This window comes from Macadamia integrifolia, chromosome 5 (assembly GCF_013358625.1).
Source record: "Macadamia integrifolia cultivar HAES 741 chromosome 5, SCU_Mint_v3, whole genome shotgun sequence".
NCBI classification, from domain to species: Eukaryota; Viridiplantae; Streptophyta; class Magnoliopsida; order Proteales; family Proteaceae; genus Macadamia; species Macadamia integrifolia.
Window position 1 is genome coordinate 44275316 of NC_056561.1, and position 23194 is coordinate 44298509.

The 23194-nt window shown below is 37.5% G+C and overlaps 1 protein-coding gene across 3 annotated transcripts; it reads right to left on the reverse strand.

Moving 5' to 3' along the window:
• Positions 1-784: 784 nt before the first annotated feature.
• On the reverse strand, positions 785-18583 carry LOC122079437 (coiled-coil domain-containing protein SCD2-like). 3 transcript variants are annotated; one of them, XM_042645911.1, is made up of 18 exons: positions 18119-18583; positions 17669-18026; positions 16910-17088; positions 14393-14468; positions 14211-14252; positions 14052-14114; positions 10850-10899; positions 10737-10764; positions 10495-10569; positions 10254-10364; positions 10108-10168; positions 6634-6750; positions 6347-6468; positions 4978-5047; positions 3346-3387; positions 2855-2895; positions 2372-2498; positions 785-1172 (listed from the first exon to the last, which is right to left on the reverse strand). In XM_042645911.1, the coding sequence occupies exons 2-18, from the start codon at positions 18005-18007 to the stop codon at positions 1039-1041; spliced, it is 1677 nt and encodes a 558-aa protein (XP_042501845.1). In that variant the 5' UTR covers positions 18008-18026; positions 18119-18583; the 3' UTR covers positions 785-1038. The 3 variants fall into 3 exon arrangements, with proteins under 3 accessions (XP_042501845.1, XP_042501844.1, XP_042501846.1); XM_042645910.1 differs by having other exon boundaries at positions 17669-18009; positions 18119-18582; XM_042645912.1 differs by lacking the exon at positions 18119-18583 and having other exon boundaries at positions 16910-17084; positions 17669-17804.
• Between the last annotated feature and the right edge of the window lie 4611 nt (positions 18584-23194).

Consider the following 23194-nt stretch of genomic DNA (forward strand, 5'->3'; position numbering starts at 1 on the left):
TCCGTTAAGAATGGATTCTCCACCCCATCCCAAAGTAGAGGCCGGAAGAACCCAAGATAGAGTCTGGATCAGCTCCCCATGTGAAGCCATGAAGGTTACATGCATAGTTTAGTGAAATTTCATACATGGTAGTGTAATTTTGTTATGATGTAACTTTTTCTTTCATAAATGCCCCTCCATGCTACCAATTTTTAGAGAAGCATTTCTAAGAAAAATAACATATACTGTCAAAAAATCATACGTAGTATGGTTTTTTTTTTTTTGTAAGATACATGAAAAATCGTTACTCTCCACATAAGGTGAACTGATCCAGGCTCAAGTTACAAATCTGTAAGAAATGGACAGAATCGACCCTCGGACTCTTTCAAAACCATAACCATTCATGGTTCTCCAGTCCTCTGTTGAAGATTGTTGATTTCTCGAACCAATTAGCAATTAGGAATTAGAATGAACGAAATTAATTTAAAGAGCCAACGATTTACTACTTTCAGGCTTTCAAATATCTGTATCAGATCAATAGTAATCCATATCGATATCGGCCTGGAAGTGTGGAACTGTTCTCAATAAGGGTAAATTTGTCCAAAAATCAAATTTTTTTAATTAAAAATGAGGCAAAACCATCTAATACAGCGATACCAACAGGGATACCGGTATTTAAAGCCTCCGGGGATAGGCATTGTAACGTTGACCCACATATAACCTCGATCACTCTTGGATTCCAGGGAGAATGATTTCTTCCTCCACTGGTTAAGCAAAACCTTCGCCTACCAGGAAAGTGGAGAAGTAAAAAAGCACACACTCAAAAAGATTAAAGAACTCAAATAATTACAAATCCGTTCAAAAAAAAATCAACTCCGCAAACTTGGAAAATTTTCATCAGGGGTTGGGGAGGGAAGGATCACCTTCTAATAGGGTATTTCACTTAATATATCCAGTTTAATATACAAACAGAACCCAAAAGCCCAACTTCTCTAGCACTCCAGAAACGCAGTGAAAACTTCATAGGTCAAACACAAGAACATCTTACCATGGCCTTAATCAAGATGTTTCTGAATCGGAAATGGGCTTATGGCTGGTTGCAGGAGTTGAAGTTTGTTCCAACTCCTTTCGAGATGCTTCCCACAATTGCTGCTCAATCCCCAGCTTCCTCAGCTCCAGCAAGCCTCTCTCAACTGAACACAAGCACCATGAGTTTTATAAAACTCAATACTCAGAAAACTTGCAAGAATACAGAGAGACATGCAAGGATGCTATCTTGAAAAGGTTCTAAGTTGGCACATTTTCTAGCAGAAGTTTCCATATTTTGCTATTCCTAAAACTTGATTCAAGGTTTTAGAGCATGAGGTGCAATATAGAGTTGGTCCGACCACAGCACAAAAAATCAACAATGCAAAAGAACTAGTGCATAGGATGTTAAGTTCATCTAATATAATGAGCCAACAAATTCTCCATGAGGAAACCAAATGCGGTCAGCAAATGCACTCCCTGCCTCACCGTAGCCACCCCCCCCCTTCCCCCCCTAAAAAAAGTCAACCTACAACAAAAACCTTTGCACTGCACATCTTCCTGGACCACATGCAACTTTAGAGCTCCATTTGTTTTGACCAAAAAAATTTCTGGGAAATCAACTATTGTCCATAAAATTTATTCTGTATTTTACGCTGTTTGTCTTTTTTCTGAGTTGTACATGACAAGCAATAATGTTTCGCCATGGTTGAGTGAAGGAAGAATACAGCCATATAACAACAACTGCCTAGTTCAGTTGGTGAGTTGTGGTGTACAAAAAACCCATGCTCACCAGGAGGTCTCAAGTTCGAGCCTCTTGGCTATTACCCACTTCCCTCCTTACCTACCCAAAAAAAAAAATACAGCCATATGATGAGGTTGGCATCCTCCATTAGTGCCAACTGTATCAATGACCAGTACAACCCTACGTTTTGTGAGAAAACAACACCCTGAGATTTAAATGTCATTTTCTAATTTATTCTTTTCTTGATAAGCAATAACAGAATAATATTATAAAATAAAATTCATTTTTTATATTACATCTCAGTAAAATATTTTCTGATTTTTTGTCAAATGATTTTCAATTGCTTCCATTACAAATCCTGGAAAATATTTTTTGTTTATACAAATTGAGCCAGGGTGATGAAAGGATTCATTTACCTGAAATTTGTACAGGCAGTTTTTCTCTAACTATGCAACCTACTGATGAAGGTGTAGCCACATTTACATCAAATATGACAATAATTGAGCTAGTTTCTGGAATAATATAGGTTAAATAGAGATTTCCTATGTTTTATTTTTCTTTCAAAATTTACAAAATAGTTCTCACAATTGAACCTAAAGTACTTTGTAAAGCAGAAATTACCATCAATGGCATCATGGGAAGTAGGCGATTGGCTGCTACGGCTGATCCAGGATTGGAGTCTTTCATCAGCAATATCCTCCTCAACTCCATGGGCTTTGGCTCGTCTCCAAAAATATGTAAGCCAAGCCTGCCAAATTTACTATAAGTTACAAAAAAATATACAGAAGCTTAAAACTGATAGTATCTCTACTAACATATAAAATCTGATCACCTAGAAGAGTACCCAAATGCATGGAGATTCATTAAGACTTAATTGGTGCCATGCAAAGCCTGGTTGGTATATCAGGCTGGCAGCCACCATAGTGAAAACCCAAAGCCAAACCATTGAGTGTGAATCCTGCACATTTGCATAATTGCAAAGCAGGATTCACGTAGCTAACCCCATTTATTTGGCAAAAGCCTAACTTGAGTCAACATCTACAGAATTCACTAACCACATCCTATCAATAACTAGCTTTGAGAGAGATGAGAAATAAACCAGACCTCCTTGAAAGCAACATCTTCAGACTCCTCTTGGCTCAACTCTGCAAGAAAGTCAGATCTCAGTTCCGTGCGAAAACTAGATATGACCTTTTTTTCAACAGTTATAATGAATGAAGCACAATGATTCTGCCTTTAGATTACATATCAAAGGGATCATAATACCCCTGACAGGGTCACAACTTACAAAAGGTATTGAAGTGCAATATCATAGCTATCCCACCTAGGAGATCAACCCAGTTGGGTAAAATGTAACCATCAATATGACATTTCTGTTTGTACCACGAGTGGTCTGTTTCCATGGAATGTGAAAGAATAGATGAAGGTATATAATATGATATGGTCATTTTAACATAGGGTAACACCTAGGTCGGATGAATGACTAAGGGCACCACTTCCCTTTGCCAAAATTGCCTACCACATTTAGTTTTTAGTGTTTTTCATCTAAGCAAATGACAGATTCTAAAACATATTCCTTGGAATAAAGTTGTTACCAAATGCCTCCAGAAACTTTGGATCGCCAGGTGACTTGGGATCTGATGGAACAAGCAACAGAGTACTTAGTCCACAAAATTTAACAAAGCTCTTCCGATTAGGGAAAGAAAACTATAACAAATTTGACACGGTAAACCAAAAAATGAAATAGAAATACATTTCAGAATATACAATTCACAAATGAACAAGCATGGTTAACCATCGGGACTCCCACTTCTCTCCACACTATGGTCTCTCCACACTATGGTCTTTGTGTTTGGAGTACAATGAGTTTCAAAAGGCTCTCTCAAAAAAAAAATAAATAAATAAATAAATAAAAGGAGGATTATCTAGAGCAGAACAGTTACGAAGAATGTGATAAAAAATAATGCAATAACCGGGGGACTAAAAGATCAAAACCAGGAAACAGTGCAAGACTTCCTCAAGGTTGTGTGGACTTGCCCCGATTAAATACATCGCAATTAGGCAATGTTCAAACTCTAGGATGGAAAGATTGCCTAAAGTTGGGCAGAATTACCCCCTTCAAAGACATGTCAATCAGTCAATGTTCAAATAGAATGGAAAGATTGTGTGATGGTCCAATCTCCTAACGAACTCAGCTGATAGGCAACTGAACCAATGCATAAACCTCTTCCAAAGTTTGAAGAATCCAAAATTAACGGAGCAGGACAACATTCTAGTGTTCAGAAGGTTTGAGAAAGACCATTTTTCCCTTTGAAACATTAATGAATAATCCCTTATGGTGAACTACAAAGAATAATCCCTAGTTGTAGGATTAGCTAGGAGGATGCCTCCCAGAGTAGAGGCTTTGGTTGGTTGTTTGCTTACTTTTCTGTGGAAAGGGTTATAGCGGTCGATTAATTTAAGGCCTTCATTTAGCAAACTGGTGTGCAGTCTAAAAAAGCAACAATAAGTAGACCACCTTTCTGCCCATTGTCCCTAGGCTCAAGACACTTGGTCCTACTATTTAGGGGCGTTTGAACTTGACTGGACAATGCTGAAATGGATCAATCAAGTGTTTGCCTTGGTCACCTATCCCTCATATGATAGATGGCAAATCCTTTGGAAGATGCTTCCTTCTGGAACTTTTTGGGGGATTTGGGAGGAACAAAAACTGGAATATCTTGAGAAGGCACTCTTCTGAGGATTTCCAAAAATGGGTGTAGATTTTTCTGTTGCATGAGTTTAAAGACGGAGAACCTCACTTGGTCCTACTATTGGGGGGAAATATTACTTATCCTGTGGGAAAGATTGAAGAAGGTAATTGCAATCTGTACCTTTTGTATGGGACATTGCATATCCCTTTGAAAAGCTTATCCTTACACTCGACAATATCCTTCCTAGCCAATCCTCCAGGGTAAGGAAGAAGATTGGAGGATTTGAACACATTAGACGTAACAACTGACCATGTTGGAAATCATTTTTCGTTTATAAACAAAAATCATCAACATCTTCGCAGTATAGAGCACCCCATTTAGTTGGGTAAGAAATAGTTGAGTCGAATTTCATTCCCCATATGAGAAGAGTCATCAACATTGAATAAGAACCCCAAGCAAATTGAAAAGGAAAAAAAGAGGCATCAGAACATCATAGATTATGCCAGGCATTTCATTTGATAGGGTTCAACAAACCTGAGCCGGATTGTCGAACCATATTTGGACGCCGGTGTTGGGCCAATGCAAGCACGACAGCATCCTCAACCTTGATGTCAGAAAGTGCAAAATATATATAAATAAGCGTGCTAGTCAGCAACCACATTGGCATGCAAAAACATAGGGTAAAATGCCTATGATGAACTAAAATTTCACAGGATTTTACAAAGCCTACGTTTTTATCATCATAAAATAAAGTACAACAAATCTCTCAGGCAGAAATTCACCATTTTTTTTTTTTTTTTTACTCTTGGTAACTTTTTAAATTGTTTGCATGTAGCATAAAGGACAGCAAAATCATGAAACAAAATTTACATATGTTCATTTTGATGCCCACAATTTGCACAGAAAAACACCCAATGCTGTCGCCCTTGATGGATAACAGATTTATAAGATAAGCAAACAACCTGAAAAGAAGCCCCAGCAAATCCCTTTGCCACATAGATTTCTTCTCAGGAAAATGGCTCTTAATCTTAACCCCTAAACTTTGAAGTCTGAAGAATGTTGTAAGAAAAAAAAGATGCTGCTGCATCAAAAGGTTGAACTAAGACTTGGAGGACCACTAAAACATAGCAGTTCACAACCAAACCCAAACATGGAAAACTTAAACAAACAAGTCCATTCGGATTGCATAGCATGTAATTGAATGAGCCACATAATTAGAATCTACGAGGGATCAGTATGATATCCACTCCAGATGTGATAATATGCCAATGGAACACTAAATTCTGCAAGTTTAATTCGAACAATCAGCACAATCTGAACATTTTTCTCAATTTAGGAACAGCTGCTGCAAGAATATCTTAACCATTCTGCTCTTCAAGTTTACCAATGGGGACCTTTTGGTTAACAGACAACCCAGCGTCAGCTAGTAGTGTGTCCCTCAGAAAAGGATTAACAATTTGCACTGGTGAGAAACAGTGATCGTGGAAAAAAATAGTGAGTCAACAGCTGAGGCAGCCATCGCTCAGTGAAATGGTATGACATTACTTGTTATAAAACAGAATGTTGTTCTGGCTTATTTGTCCATTGCATTCTATCATTCCTCCCATGTTTATATGTGTTTATATCATTCCTACCAAATTATCTTTGTTATCTTACAGTACCAAATACTACTCTCATAACTTATCTTATAATATTGAAACTACAATACTCTATGACCCAATACCAAAAAAAAAACCCTTATAATATTGCAAAAGTTACCCTCCCTTTTTTTACTTCTGTGTATTTTATATCAAAACAAACAGAGCCAAAATGAGAAGGAAAACGAGAAAATTATATTTTTTTTGGGGGGTGGGGTGGGGGAGAGCATTCAAATGTCATAAAAATGTTGAATAAAAAAGGAGACCTTTAAGGAAACTAGCTCCCTTAATCCCATCTCCACCGAAAGCATACTCTCAATATTGCCATCTCCAATTAGATCACTCAAATCCCGAACTAGTTTACTCCTTTTCTCAGGATCAGCATCACCTGCTCAACGTTTGTAAATATGATCACTTATCCATAAATTAGCCACAAAAGAAGTAGGAGAACTAAAAATTATATTATAACAAGTTTCTAGATTCTTCCCAAAGAATTAACAAAAAGAAAGAGATTTGTTTCACAAGATCAATGCACTATGAGTCTATGACTAACCATGGCTCCGAGATTCCTCTTTAGCCTTTTGTCCTGCAGAAATGACAATCTCAAATGGAAGAGGTGCTAATGATGACCAGTGTTCATGTTTTGACACTGCAATATCTGCACAGATACCTAAGAAAGGTAAAAAGAAACAAACGTTAAAGAGAAAATCAGATGCCACATAACAAGTATCAGAGTATAAAACGGATCAAAGGTGCCTGATATGGTGACTTCCCAAAGCATGTTTATATGTGCTGAAGTGTTAAGTAATTTGCAGGGGTATTCTAGTCTTTATATTTATGTTGAGTGTCCTTTGCTATAATCAAATTATTTTGTCCTTACTTGCAATTTCCAAGTGTAAATTATGTAAACAACTTGTTGCTCACGGTTTCCTCATTTTGTGAAAACCGTGAGTCTTGGACCACAAGACTTCTCCTCTCACTCGGTCACTTTTCTTTTCTTCCTTCCTTTCTTTCTACTTCTTCTCGGTTTACTTCTTGCGCAAGTACTTTTGTGTTGCTGCCTTGCTTTGTTACATGGTATCAGAGCAATTGCCCAACAGCAGTACCTGTTGTTCTCTTATTGGTTTGAAAGGCCATTCTTCTTCATTGGTCTACAGCAACCTCTGCTGCCCTTGGTGTGGAAAAACCCTAGTTTAGGTCCCTGCAGAAACCTATGTTAGATCATGTTCTTTGGCTTTTTTCTACAGCCTGCTATTTTCGTGACACTCCTATATTTGGAGATCTAACAGTCAGATCAGCTTATAATTTTGGGAGTTGTTTATCATATCACATACAGGTTTCACCTAGTTTTTCGCTATATTCTGATCTGTTTAGCTGCTGGAATTGAAGTTTCTCATATTCCGGTTCTGGTTTTTCCATTTCTTTTTTTTTTCCATAAAATTATAATGGATGAATTTAGTATACTACATGAGTAGTATACTTCTCTCGCCGCTGGCTACCGAAGGAAGAATACTGAGCTTTTTATTTCGTCTATAATAAATAATATGTGATTGAATCTCCCTGCATCGAGGGATTCGGATGGTGTGCAAAGGTATCAGGGAACAATGGAGGGTATTATCGACTTCATACTATAGGGGGAGGGACAGAGAATTTATGACCACTAGATGTTTACTTTTTCCTCACCTGTGAAGGAATGTTCTCTTTTATTTATTCTGTTTTATGCTTCAAAACTATATTTTGCATATATCCTTAGCATTTCTATATTTTTCTTGACCATTTCCATATATATCTTAGCGTATTTTGTGTCTCCCCGATATGACACGATACATCTCTTAAAATCACTCTTCCAGTACGATACCCGATACCAATACTTTAAACTTTATTTGACGGTTAGGTCATTTTGTCACTTTCCGAGCTCCAACATATGATTCCTGAATGCAAATTTACCTCCAGCACAGAGTGTGAAGCTTGCGAGTTTGGAAAACATCACCAAACCTCCTTTCCTTCAGAGGATGTGTCTACGACCCATTCCTTATTCTCAACCTAAATTCTACTGGTCCCCTTGTCCCTTTTTACTTGTCATAGCCCCCAAGAAATCAATGCACATCTCAGACCGCTGCTTGCTGTTGCTGCTTGCCTCTAAGCCTTCTCCTACCTGTCCAGTCATTCTAGCAATGATGATCCACCTTGCTTCGGTTTGCATTTGCATGGACCAGTCCCATTTACTACATTTTCCCTTGTTCAGGTGCACCCAGTAACTGCCCTCAATGCCAACATCTTAAACCCAATGTTGCTTCCCCCGCCACCACTAGATAAGGACCTTATCGAGTTCGATTCTCTCTGAAATGGTCGTTAACGAACCCAATTGTCACCCCAGGAGCTCCAATTCAGCAAGTCATGCTCCAATGCTTCCGGAAACCCCAAAATTATTTTCAGAATAAGCAGGCACTATTGCAGTGGCAAGTGGTGGAGATTTTATGGAGCTGCTACCTTGGGAAGTAGTTTAATGATCCGACTTTTGTCCAACGATATTAACTCTGACTCCAAAGGTGGGTTAACCGTCTCCATAAATGTGCATTAGCATATCCTTGTCTCTCATCTTAGGTTCTTCGTTGTGAAACTCTCGGGTCAGTTCTCGAAGCAGCAGCAAACAATGCGCTTGCTCCCTTGTGTTCATCTTTCTTATCTCTCTTTAGACATTGGTTACAGGCTGTCATTCTCACTTCAGGTTTGTAATATTTACAGCAATCAGCTAGTCCTTATAGATTTACTGCTCCTGTTTTTGCAATTTGATTGTACTCAGTACTAAGTCTTTGAGTTCTCAGTAGCTCTTTTACCAGCAAATTTCCATCCTTTTCTGAGATTATTGAAGAGAAACAAGCAATAAAATAAAGATTTTTTTTTTATGGAAGTTCAGGCATTGATGAGTTGAAGATATTTGTATTCCCTGAATTAAATCAGTGCCTTTCTGTGGAGCTTTACAATTAAACTTAAAAGCTGATGCAAGGCAGGTCTGACTCGGATGTTATGAGTTTATCCGCTTCTTCACCTTCAAGGTCTCCGAAAAGACCAGTTTACCATGTAGAAAGCCCTTCACGGGATTCTCAAGATGGGGATGCAGATGACTTCCGTGTACACCAGGGCCTCTTCTGTGAGTAAATTCTCTAGGTCATTTAGGTGTAGCTCGAGACGGAAGGTGAATCTTAAAAGAAATGATAGGGGTTGGACCGAGTGCAATGTGATTCAAGAAGAAGGGCCCGGAGGGGAACAGAGGGAAGGGAATGGGGAATGGGGAATGGGGAATGGGGAAAGAGAGCAGGGGAGGGCAGAAAGGCCGGGAGGGAGATGTAACACATTGCAGTAGCCATGGGGGAACAGCCAGAGGTAGTGGTAAAATTGGAAATATGAAAAAAGTACCTCAAGTAATATTACAAACGGTAGGTACCATAGGTGCAGTTTCTCTAAACGTTGGGTACCTCAGGTGTAATATACCATTACAAAAAAAAACAAAAACAAAAACAAATTAAGATCAGATGGGCATGGTAGGCACTTGGCATAACCACTCAGAACATTGGGCATTCAGGAGCACACATCACTCAAATTTTATGCGAATTTGTACAGGTGGGGAAATCACAGTTTGAGTGCTATTTTAAGTTTATAGGTAGCAAAAACTAGTACACATGTGAATTTAAACGACAGGTAATTTTTAAATTAACATAACATTTACTTGCTGAGGACTTTTCTTGTTGGGGTCTTTTTCTATAGTCTCAATGTCAGATCTGAGCTCTTTCCGTTGCAAGTTAAGAACTCCTAATGCTACTGATGCCATACAATCAGCCCAACAGAATAATATGATTGCTTCTCTTTTCCCGGTAATAAACCATGTTCCCTCAGATTAAGGCCAACAGAATGACCTAACTCGTTTAACCTAGAACACCCTTGTATAATTCTTCTGTCACCCCAAACACTAAAGCATATAATTTTTACCATTAAAAGAAAGAGCTGTAGATAAAGTGATTAAGCTTACCATGCCGTACAGCTAAACCCCAATATCGAGCAAGCCAGCATCTCTTAAGGACAACTTCCTCCTGAAATCCAAATCCAAAATATACATTAATATCTCTAAGGAGCGTACAAAATAATAAAATCACTAAAGGGGTGAATGGTAAATACCATCTCTTCCTGAGTCAAGATCATTCTCTGAGTCATTGAGCGAAGAGATTTTGTTTCAGATTCTGCTTCTCGAAGCTGTTCCACTGCAGCAGCAGCCTCTTCTTTTGCACCCTGGTTCAAACAAGAAAAGCAAAGCACTATAATACACTATTGACTATACATCATAAAATGCTAGAGTTAGATTAGAAATATATGAAAAGTAACAATAGAGCATGAAATCCTACAAGTTAGCATATGTTACCTCAACTTCAGACCGAAGGGCTGCAACTTCTTCATCCCTCCCATCCTTAGATTGTTTTGCAGCTTTAAGAGCAGCCTGACAAAGAATTATGTTTGTATAACCAATAACAATAGTCCCCATAACAAAGGAAACTCCCATGCCACAGAACAATCTTGAAACTTCTCCAAATAACAAATTGGAAATAAGTATAGGTGAACATTCATTTATATATTTGAACCCAAACACCAAGTATTAACTATTACCTCTCTTTGACGCAGTGCCGCTTCCTTTCTGAAATTAAATCACATAAAAAATCATAAGCACTACAAAATAGAATGTCAAAGATAAAATTTCTGTCACATAAATCCCAAATTACCTGCTCAACAATTTGGCTTCCAGAGATACACCTTCTCCAAGAGTAGCAACCTATTAAAACAGCATCCTTTCAGAATGAAATCTTTAATTCTAGGTATCAACAAAATTAGAACATAATTGAAAAATGCAAGCATTATATTGAAATGGTGAAAATTAAGAGAGTTAACCTAACTTTTATTTTTTGCAACTTTTATTTTTTGCCCTTGTCAAACACATGTTGCATTCCAAAACCCTTGAATTCTGGTGAAAAACTTCTGCATTTTCTCAATTCCTTATTCTACATGATACAAATCAACATATACAATAAAATTTTGGGGTTTGAGATCTGCAAGCATTTTTCTTTAGACAGAAACTCTTCCGACTACCTCGGCCTTTTGCTACATGGTAGTGTATATTGCACAGTTGCACCCAAACTTCATGGACATGTTATTCAAATCATCATCTAATAATTGATTGACTTCAAATCTAACGTCACCATGTGTTAGAATAATGTTTTGAAAATTTTTGGAACAATTAAACTTATTTGGAGAATAGAAATATAAAAAAATAAAAATAATAAAATAATAAAATAAAAAGAAAAAAAGAAAAAAAAGGGAAATAGCCCCAAACATGGTGGTGGAATAGGCGGAAATCGATATGCTTATGCCGAAATATGAAACAGGGGCCAATGAGATAGAAAAAATGAATCATAAATAGAGTTTAGGTTCGAATTCCATAGATAATATAGATGGGACACCATATTTGACATGTGGCAAACTAGGTGATTCCCCAACTATTCAATAGTTAGAATGACCAAATGATTGGTCAACTCTGGTGAAATAGGGTAGGCAGCTGGAAAGGTTCCTAGCTTAGCAACATTTACCCTTGAAGTGGTACTCATTTCATTAGAATATTTCCTAAGTAGCAACTATGAAGTTCAATTTATTGACACTCATGTCAATAGGGATAAAATTATAACACACTGGTTACATTTTATAACATTTTCCAGATCTCATAGTTCATGCAAGTCTTAAATGGAGAACTTACTGTTGGATTTGTGGGCTTCACTAATACAGGTAACCCATTGGGCCCATAGACGTTGGGCCCACTCAAGGGAGATAAGCCCAGTCCAACCTATTGTGGGAGTAGGTTAGGGCTAGGGAGGCTATTATGTATAGTCTCCATGGTCCCTGTAGTCACCACTACGTGAGATCACAATTCACTCACAGAGTTGTGGTGAGGATCTAAGTGGGAGACTACAGAAGACCTAGGGGAGTGTTATCAAAGTTCGTGTTCAGGTTCGAGCTATTACTCAAAGGATCATCAATCACCTCTACATGTATTCTTTTTCCTCCCATTAATTACCCATTAATTGTAGAAACACAACCCTAAAACGATGCAAAAAATAATGGAAAAACAAGAATAAGCAATGCACACAGATTTAAGAGGTTCGGCAAGATTGTCTACGTCCCCGGTGAGATGAGATCCTGCTTCACTATCAATGGAGAACAGGGTTACAGCGCTCGTCCCTCACACCTCTTAGTATTGCTTGCATTACAGAGAAAGAAACCCTTGCTACAAATATATAGCAAAAAACTCTAATCTGAAAAGTACACAATTGCCCTCAAATAAAAAATTCGAACAGGAGGCTGTGCCCCCCTACACCCCCTGCTATGCAGGGGGGCCTCCTGCCCCCTTGCAACCCCCACGGCCCGCTAATCCGCTAGCGGGACCGCCGTTTCTGCTTGTCGAGGCGTTGCACCAGTACTCCCTGGATTAAACTCTGACGGAATACAAGACATCGTACACCAATATTAATAGCTTTCACAATAAAGAGACCCAACTTATGGTCTGATTCTATCTATGTGTTCTAAACACCGAAAGGGGACGATTCTTCGGAGTTTTTCTCCAACACTTACTCCTTTAACAAATGCAACAAAGAACTCAAGACCTGCTAAACAGTTACAAATAAAGCCTTCTGGAATTCATTGACTGAAATAAATAATGAAACAAAAATACGTGAACCTATTTACTTCGAGAAGCAAGAATAAGGAAGATACAATGAAAAGAGACAACAAAGGAATGCTTATCACACCAACAACTATTCTTTATCTGATGAATGAAATTTTTTGTAGATATTTAGTTAGCCAAACATTTCCACATAACAAAACTGTATCAGACATCTGGCATCTGATCCGTGTCAGCTGCTGTTCACAAGGCTCTCTCCCCTTACTCGAGCATCCAGGGACAAACCGACAGAAGCGGGTAGGAGTTGGGCGGTGGCCAAGGGCGACTCATGCTTTACATTCGAAAGTTGGAGCTGCTCATCGCCAAGCTGCGGCTTGAGCGGCATGAGACACGGGATTGACCTACTGATGCTACTGGATATGGTAGGGTTTTGTCTATTGCTGTGTTCATATAACGATGACTCTACTCCCTTCCATGAAGATTGATTATGCCGGTTGAATGATTTGACTATGGAAATCGAAGGAGAAAAAGGTAGCATAAGGTTTATGGAAAAAATAATGTCAATTAAAGAAAGGTATAAGGTTTTCCTCCCAGTGGACCCATTCAAAGGTAGACCCACACTATTAGCCTTAGGGAAAATATATAGAAAATCCATAAATAAAAGAATAATATCTAAAAATCCTATGTTTAAATTGTATATCTACTAAGCCCATATAACAAAAACACATCTCACATTCAGTTCTTAAAGCTTTGGTTATTGGAATGTACAAAATGGAAAAAATGTCCCTAAATACCATAATTGAAAACTTATAAATACCCTCAGAAAGTCTAGTTCTTAGACTTTTCAATAATTTGTGTTATTATATCATGTTCTTGAGAAAAACACATAAAATAATTCTCATTTTACAGAAATTGTTAGGGGTGCTTTAGACATTTCATATGCTTCTAACTTCTGAGATAGGATTTTACCTTCTTAAAAAAATAATAATAAATAATTAATTATTATTATTATTATTATTATTATTATTATTATTATTATTATTATTATTATTATTATTATTATTAAAAATTAAAAAAAAAAAAGGGGAAGACGGAGATAGGATTTTATCTCTAAATAGTGATGGATATAAAAAAAAGTTAAACAGCAGGTTTTTTGGACATGATTTTTTATGAGAGGTCTTTCAGATATTTTCCCTTCAGCATCCCCTTGGATAAGCAAAATAAAAAAGAAGACAATGACTAGATAAACAAATGACCTGTTTCTCAAGTTCTCTAGCTCTGGCCTCAGCTTCTTCACATCTCTCTTCTGCAAGACGGAGCTGTACAGCACATACTAATATAAATACCGCATCCACATTGAAATTATGGCAGCAAGACTACTCACAACACCTGAGGGAAAGAGAAACCAACACGACCTTCTCAAGAATGTTCTCGTTCTCTTCTTGTAGCATATCGAGCTGCATTTTTAGCAGATATCAGATGGTCAATATTTTTCCATATCAAATTTCCAAATTCATTGCCAAACAAACTGTTCTCACATTATATCTTCATGGATAATGCTTTCTTTCTACAACTTGACTGAAACATGAGGACATACCTCGTCATGAAGTGCCGAAGCATCGCGCTGATTTCCTGTATCTTTTAAGTTAAGATGTCCCATATCTGACACAAACCTGCACTGCTTGTCAGTCAACACTCAACACTACTCAACCAATCAACGGAATATGATCCACAGTACCCTATGTTCTGTCAGATATTTAAAATTCATACAGCACCTTATACGACTGCAAAAACCTTAAATGTGAAAAGGCGTGGAATATCAAAGGGCCATAGAGCTTAAAAATATGTTTGGTAGTCAGTTTGTTCGGTCTTTATAAATAAAACTGTAGTTCTAGATGAATTTATAGAATTTGGAAAGGAAAATTAGTTTGATTTAGTTAATATTGAGGTTGTTCCCTCCAATTGCAGAAGGAGTAGACCTATATTCTATATGCATATGTTCATCAAGCACTCAAGAGGTTGTTTCAAAGACCGCCAATCAACGAGAGAATTAGAATCAGGTGTCTGATTACAATACGGGAAAAAAAATCTCAGGATAGCCAGAAAATCTGTACCCCTCCTCTAATTGCAGAACTAGAATGCTCATCTCCTCTTAGTTGCAGGAACAATGGTTTAAAGTATCTCCGATACGTATCTTAAATTTAGTTGGCCGATACGGCGGCCGATACTTTAATCCCTGATTTTTAGCATATGCCAGCATATCTCCAATACGATACGATACCCTCCGATACATATCTTAAATTTAGCCGGCCGATACCAATACTTTAATCCTTGACAGCAAGAAGGACTTCTGGAAGCACTCCACTGGTTGCAGCTACGAGGTGACTGTTGTAACTTGGGTTCAGAACTGGATATAAAGGATTGAGCCATTGCAATGGCAAGAACTTGACTCGACCATTGGAGTTTTTTCCTTGGGATTGTGGCAAAGTCCATTTTTTTTTTATTTACATCCGCAACAGTGAAAAAGTGAAATAAAGCAGGAGACAGGGAAAAGCCATCTACCAATAAACATTTTCCCTGGCCATCCAAACAGATCAAGATTCACTAAAGAGTAGGAAACTTGTCAAGGTATCCTTCACTTTGTTCTACTTCTCACTTACTGAGCAATCAAACTTGCCTAAAGGTAAAAAGATGAGTATGATGGCAGGGAAACACAAGATGACTTCAACAAAATAATCTTTGCCCAACATTCAACTGCTACATCTTGGAAGTTTCTAGAATGAGGTGGACGAAAAGAAACCAAATACCAACACAAACATCTTCTAGCAATTTGAAATTTAAAAGGATATGAAACTAATTTTCAAATAAATAGAATGTGTTTATTTTATTTGGTAAGGTTCAAATTATTCTTTTACCACATATTACACCCATAAAAGGCAACCTTTTCGTTTGCATCTCACTTGAGTTTAGTCCTTCATCTACGAGGAAAGACATCTTAGTGAAACTTTAGTCCTACTTTAGTCCTTCTGACTTGAGTGGCATGCAGCCGCGTACTAACACTTGTCTCTAAAGGTTCTACACACCAATCATCCCGGTGCAATGGAAGATTGCTCCTTGCGACCTAGTAGTTGTGGGTTCAAGTCGAGAAACAGCCTCTCTGCGAAATAGAGTTAAGGCTGCATACATTATGACCCTCTTGGATCCCGCAGTGGCGGGAGCCTCATGCACTGGGTAAGCCCTTTTACACCAATCATCTTGGTACACAAGCACAGTAAGACTAGGAAGTGTCTGCAGTTAAGAAGCACCCTAGATTCTGCAATGAATGTATGCACATTATCATGGAACCAAAATTAAGATTAATTATTTGGGTGGTTATAGTAGCGTAAGGATGACCAAGAGGCAGCCATGTATAACCTCAAGGTGAATTAAGAAATTGATGTTGTGATTGCTGGAAAGTAGAAGTCCCAATGAAAAACTAAGAGGTTTCATTAGAGAATAGAAATATTATCACGATGCAGCCAACTGAACTAAGCCTTGTCCCAATTGCTATTGTCATAGAGCAAGAAAACACTATCAAATTGTATTTACTAAAAATAGGTGAAACTCGCTGGGACAACTTTGTCTACATCAAAGTCACTAAAATAACAGAACGGTGTAAAATCCCACCCCAACAGCAAATCAATCAACAAATAAAAATGCTCAATCAAAATCTACCTTAACTTACAAACTCTTCATCCTCACATGTTGTGACCTTTGGCTAGAATGGACAAGCAACAAAGTCTTGGACTATATAAATCACAGAAATATATCATTTACCGTGAAGGCACAAAGAATCACATAATATACAGTCCCGTGAAACCAAATTCATAATCAGTTGAAAACAGTGTTGACTGTGTGAGTTCCTCATTGCTGTTATCCATCAGAATATCGGTAACAAGGACAAACTCTTTCCACGAAATTAGTGAAGAATACCAGACAACACAGCTCATATATCAAAATTATGTAAAGATTTACAGGATGATAGATCAAGTGGTTCTCTTACAATCTTAACTGTCACAAATAAATTAAAAAGAAAAAGAGAGAGAGAGCACATAACAAAGGTGAGAATCTTTACCCTTTATTATTTCTTGGTCTACTTGCAGAAGGTTCTATCGGTGGTATGGGAACTGGGGTCCTCATTGAGGTTCTAGCAGTACTAGGTGGTACCATTTGTGTAGAACGAACAGAGACTGATGGCCGTCCAGCTGACGTAGAACGAACTGAAGGAGTATGCTCTACAAAGTTCCGACCTAACTAATTAAATTATGACAATACCCAATTAGCCTTCCATTGTCAACAAAATTAGAAAGCATTTATTCACAGTACCACGCATCCTTCCCAATAATAGGTTGCCACCAAGATTTTCAAAATGCAATTTGAGAAAGACAATGTGAAAATTGCATCGGCTTAAAACACAGCAGTTTTGGCAGATCTTGTGTCATTTCCATGAAAACTTCAAACAGAACAGAGATACAATTCAGATCATAATTTATGTGCTCGCAATAACAGAAAACAATCAAACTCAATAATCAATTGTCCACTAAATTTCAACTCAATGGAAACAGCACAGGGTACTTAACTCAGTATATTCTCACGAACACAATTAAACAAATTTCAAGAGCAAAGAAACAAATTGGCAACTACCTAATTCAGATCTCTAGTATACTGAATCTGCTCAAAACGGGAAAGTTAAATTTCCAGCATAATCCGCAGAAACACCAAATTCAAATTCAATGTCATATGTTCCGAGCAATTCAACCGATACAAGATTAAAACCAAACCAACAGAAGAACAAAAGTAATGGAAGGGGAAAACACAGAATTGATTAAATTACCGCAGGCGACGGGGATCTAGTCGGCCTAGCAGAGGAGATCGCGGGTAAACTGTTGTTAAGAGTGCTGGAAAACGAGGGAGGAGGAGCACTATATCGGAATCCTAAGTCATCGTCATCGTCGTCATCGTCAGCGGTCTGCGATGCCATGACCTGCGCAAGCCGCTGCGCCGCAGCTTTTGCTGCGACGTTCTGAGTTCTTTTGATTGTGGAAAGGCCCATAGTCGACGACGAACGAGCATGGTGGTGAGCGGGTGACCTTGCAGGTGAAGATGAACCAGTGCTAGAACCGCCGCTCCTCTGCCGGGAATATATCGGACTTTCGGTGCGTCTCCGATCCATATCTATGTCAATTGTCAATCTGTTCAGGATTATGACATAAACTATAGATAATGCGAATCAAACGCAACCCTAGATTCTCGAAAACAGATAAAACGGAAAGATAGATCTTACTACTTAGTGCTGACTGCTCCGGATGAGACGTCGTGACTTCTAGAGCTGCGCTAGAGTTGAAGATGAAGAAATCGAAGCTTTGATTCGTTAACTGTAAGACCTCTTCGGCATCCGATCTGGGATGACATGGCGACTGGTGTCTCCCCAGATCGAAACTGAGAATCCGGACTCCGGAGTCTTCTAAAAGACCACAACTATGACTAAGTCCAAGGCGGTAGACATTTATCTTTCTCTTTCTTCTCCAGTTTCCCAACTCCCCAATTCGATCCTCGTGGAACGATCTCACCACTTCTTAAGTCTTGAGGTCCCGGAAATGTCGTTTCAGTGTCGGCCGGTATTTCAGTTTTTATTGACTTATGCCGGAAAACGCCCGGGAACGACTCCTTTCGGCGGCGGAACCCAAAATCCAACCTGGACGCCCATTATTATCAGAAAGCGAAATATATAAAATCTCGTTGCGTGAGATGACAAGGGTCTATTCTGATTTTCTGAAACCAGAAGGTTTTGGTTAATCCCAAAGTATTTACCGGTGGTTTACCACTTTACCGCATCAACTAAACTACTCAGTCGTTAACGAATCTCCACTCCACCATTGGCTTTTTTGTACTTCTAATTATTAATTAATGGGTCCCACTTTCTTATCCTATGGCCATGGTAAAATAAAAAAATAAATAAAAAATAAAAAATAATTACTATCCAATATGATTGTATATGCTTAAATTTATAGATATTTTTTTCAATATAATTTTATTTTATTATTCAAATTCAATGAATTTAAATGTAAAACAAAGATAATTTATTATAATCAAATATAAAATGTCTTGGACTTTGTTATATGGGAAAATACTCTCTAAGCCTAAACAAATAAAAATGTGAAGAGGTGGTAGTGTTGTACCATGTTTCCTCATCCTCTCTCTTGTAATATTAACATGTGGGGGTAATGATTGAAATTTTTATTTTTCAGGTTTGAAATCTTCGTTCTTCCTTCGTATAATTTATTTTGTAATCAAATTGAGTCGTTTGATTTCAATCTCACCATATAATAGAGATGAATTTTCTTATGGAATTAAAGTTGGGATCCAATCTACTTCTTCACTCGTGGTGAAAAAGAAATCCTTGCATGACTACTATAATCCACTGAAAAACAAGGTTTAAAAATCAAGAATTATGATTCATGTCCAAATCGAGCCACACTGATTTAGAATTAGGTTTAAATTGAATCAAAATCATCCAAATTGAAATCTGTTAGAATCAATAGAAAATCAACAGAGAGCGCACTAACCCTAAACCTTAGTTTTAGTAAATGATCGGTCCAACATAAATTGACCTGAATCAGCCAATCTAATCCAATCTAATTTTTCATACCTTAGTTGAAAAAGAACCCCCTGAACAATAGGGTTGGGGGCTATGATGATGTAGGAATTCATTCATTCGAATTATCAATTGAGAAGAGGACAAAATATTTTATATTTTTTCGAACATCTATTAATTTCATGGATGAGAATTATATATATATATATATATCCTATGGGATGCAATTGTTTTGCATTTTTTTAAAGGGAGAATTACCTGATTACCCATTAATGGGTTTCCCATTACAAAATTACCCAAGATGGGTTTGAGTTTACAAAAATACCCAATTTTGGGATTGGCTTACAAAACTACCAAATACAGTACTCCGCACTCAATTATCTATGCTTTTTTACCGTTTTACCCACACCTCCCCTTACTCTGGTTATCTCTACCTAAGCCCACTACTATCCGATTGCAGCGTGCAATGATTGCTCTAGGGTTTGACGAGAGAGAGAGAGAGAGAGAGAGATAATCCACACTTATGCTAAACTACAATGAGATGGCTTAAAGTTGTGAACTCAATACTCTGCTTTTTCCATTTGCAGTTGCATTATCTCTCTCGAGCTTCGAGTATGACAATTGGGGACTAGTATGAATTCCAATTACTTTTTCCTTTTCTTTCGATTATTTTTCTTTTAACATTGTGATGGATCTGTTTTAGTTGGGGGTGAGAATAACAATGACAAGACCAACCACATTCCACTCATTTCTTTTCTTCTTCCTGCAACCCCATCACCAACACCACCATGCCTCCACACCCCAACCCATTCTATCACAATGCCCGCTACCCACAGCCCCACTATGCCCTCCACCATTGACACCCGCAGCCAGTCCCTTCTGCAACATAAGACGAGAGAGGGATGGGAGAGTGAGGACTATGCCACGCAAGAGGAGGCGGATGAGAGGTACGGAGAACTAGAACCTAATCAGCGATTCCATTGGGCTGAGATTACGATGTTTTGAACCGTTGATTATTACATCGGAGTAATAGTCGGATCCCAATTCAAACTTGATGCTGATTTCAAAGTGTCGTGGATGCTGGCGACGACGATCTTCAAAGACAACAAACAACAAACACAACAATCACAAAAGCTTTATGATAACTGTTTGATGGTAGAGATAGGGAAGATGGCAATACCTATTTCAGTGGAGTTGTTGATTTGATGGCAAAACTCAGGCTAGGGATACAGGGCTAATAGAGAATTAGGGGTAAAAATGTCAAAATATAAAGGAAGATGAAAGTGATTTACTATTTTTGGGTAATTTTGTAAACCCAAGCCTAATACTGTGTATATTTGTTAACTTAAACAATAAATGAGTAATTTTGTAAAATAAAACAAAAAAGGAGCAATGATGTAATTTTCCCTTTTTTAAACTCTTCCGAGTGGTTGTTAAGTGGATGAACAAACCTCCTTTTACAATTCTGAGCACCATAGACCTTTGATCTTACATTTACCCAACAACAAAAAAAAACCTTTAATCTTACACGCTTTCTAAGATGAATGTGAAATCGAAATTATGCCCAACCCTACAAGGCACGTTCCATTTCTTTTAAAGCATTCATTTGGAGTGGCTCAGGGTTGAAGTAAATTATGTTTGCAATTTTTATTGTGGCGTCTGACAGATATCTTATAAACTAATAGAAATAACGCTACTAATATAAGTTAATGACTCAAATGCCTCACTTCTTCATCTAATTTCCAAACTGTGCCCTTTTACTGACCTTATGATTTGTCTTTCTAGTTTATGCTCCGCTTATTTAATATAAAAGGTTGAAGAGATTTTTTTTTTTTTCTTTCGGTAAAATAAATTTATTTTCACTGTTTATTTTTAACAAAAAAATTAAAAAATATATATATTATAAAAATTACAAAAGTAATAATATGGAAAAAGCCTGGGCATGTCGTGCTACCTAGACTTGTGCCACTGTATCTCCCCCACTTCATGGAAAAGACATCTATATTTGTCTGTCCTGGTTTGATCTCCTGGCTCTAAGAAAACCAAAGACATGTCCCACCTCCGTCCAAAAGATAGTTATATAGAGGGATATTTTCATCTAAAATATTGAATTGAGTTCCCTTAAGGCCAAGGTGAATGGGAATCCTATCACCGAGCAAGCTCCAGATGCACAATGAGGGTATTAAGGGTATTTTGGGAAGATTCCAAATCCCTATAGGTGTGTGTGAACCTCACAGTGTGGTGAAGGGAAACTTCTCCCTAAATGATTTTTGAACTTAAAATTGAAAAGTGTTTCCTGTGGAGGAGTGCGGTTCCTACACATGTGTAAGGGTCAATAAGAGTGCATGGGGAAGCTACCAGAGAGATGTTATTTTTCATTTCAAAGGGGTGGTCATTTCGCCCTAAGTATATGGATGCATGTGCCATACTTCCACATCAACCTTTTTCCCTTTGGAATTTTACAATGAAACAATTGGACCTTAGTGATTTTGTAAGGGGAGTGAGTAGTTTTCCTTCTCCTGTGTGTCAGATAAATCTCTTATCCACTAGTGGTATGAAATTATGAACATGTAATTGGGTTATTCATCATTATATTTTATCTTTTTTTTTTTGGGTGGGGTGAGGTAAGAACGCTCTACCCTCTATTGACTAAGTAAAAAAATATCCCTTTAAACATACAATTTTCATTACATTAAATAAACTTTTATAATTGATTCCTACGCAATAAAAAATTCTTAAGACTAATTTTACATGAATTTTTACATTCAAATAAATAGAATTTAGGAAAAATGGTTTATGTCAGGGAGTATGGCTCTTGTACATAGACACATGGGATGCAAAATGACTACCCCACACACCATGAAATATAAAATGACATCCCTGTTGATGTTTCCTTATGTGCTCTTATTGGCCCTCAAGCACTTGCAGGGGTTGTGCTCTCCTACAAGAAACAATTCCCCTATAATTTAATATAACAGTTCATTTTTTGCCAAATGCACATTGGGGAAGCACTTCTAAGTTTTTTTGTTTTGATCTAAATAATGCGAAAAGAAATTTAAGTAAACCTAAACTTTTGATACTGATTTTTACCTATATATATATATATATATATAATCTTGCATACATGAGAAAAATATGATATATCAAAAGAAAGCGAACACTTGATTGTGGCATACATGCCCCCTACCGGAGCCTCCCTCTCTCTTCATTTAATGACATGACCTTTTGGTAAGAATATAAAACGACTGAAACTCCTCTTCCCCTGTCTATGATGCCAATATAGTGGGAAGTGCATTGATCCCTTTTAGTGTTGTCAATTGAAACTGAGCATTAAAACCGAACCAAGTCGAAACAGTTTACTTTAGTTCAGGTTTTGAAAAGTAAACTTTTATTTAGTTTGGTTCGACTCCATTCCAGAATGAAAACAGCTAGTTTGAACTGAATTGAACCAAACAAAGTATGACCCGTATAAACTGAATCAAATCGAGCCTAAACTATACTAGAATACCCTACAATTATATGCCTAAACTATACTGTTTCTTTATTTGTTGAGTTGTACAAAATGGGTTGAGTTATACTAGATTTAACATTTTAAAATTATATCTTGGTGAGATTGTAATTTCATTCACAACTTTATTTGTTTCGATAAGCTATTTTCATTTAAAATGAATTACGAAAATCACGTATGAATTGAATGAAAGCGAATAGCAGTCATGGCAACCAAACACCTAAAATTACTTCCCATCCCCCTACCCCCCCAAAAAA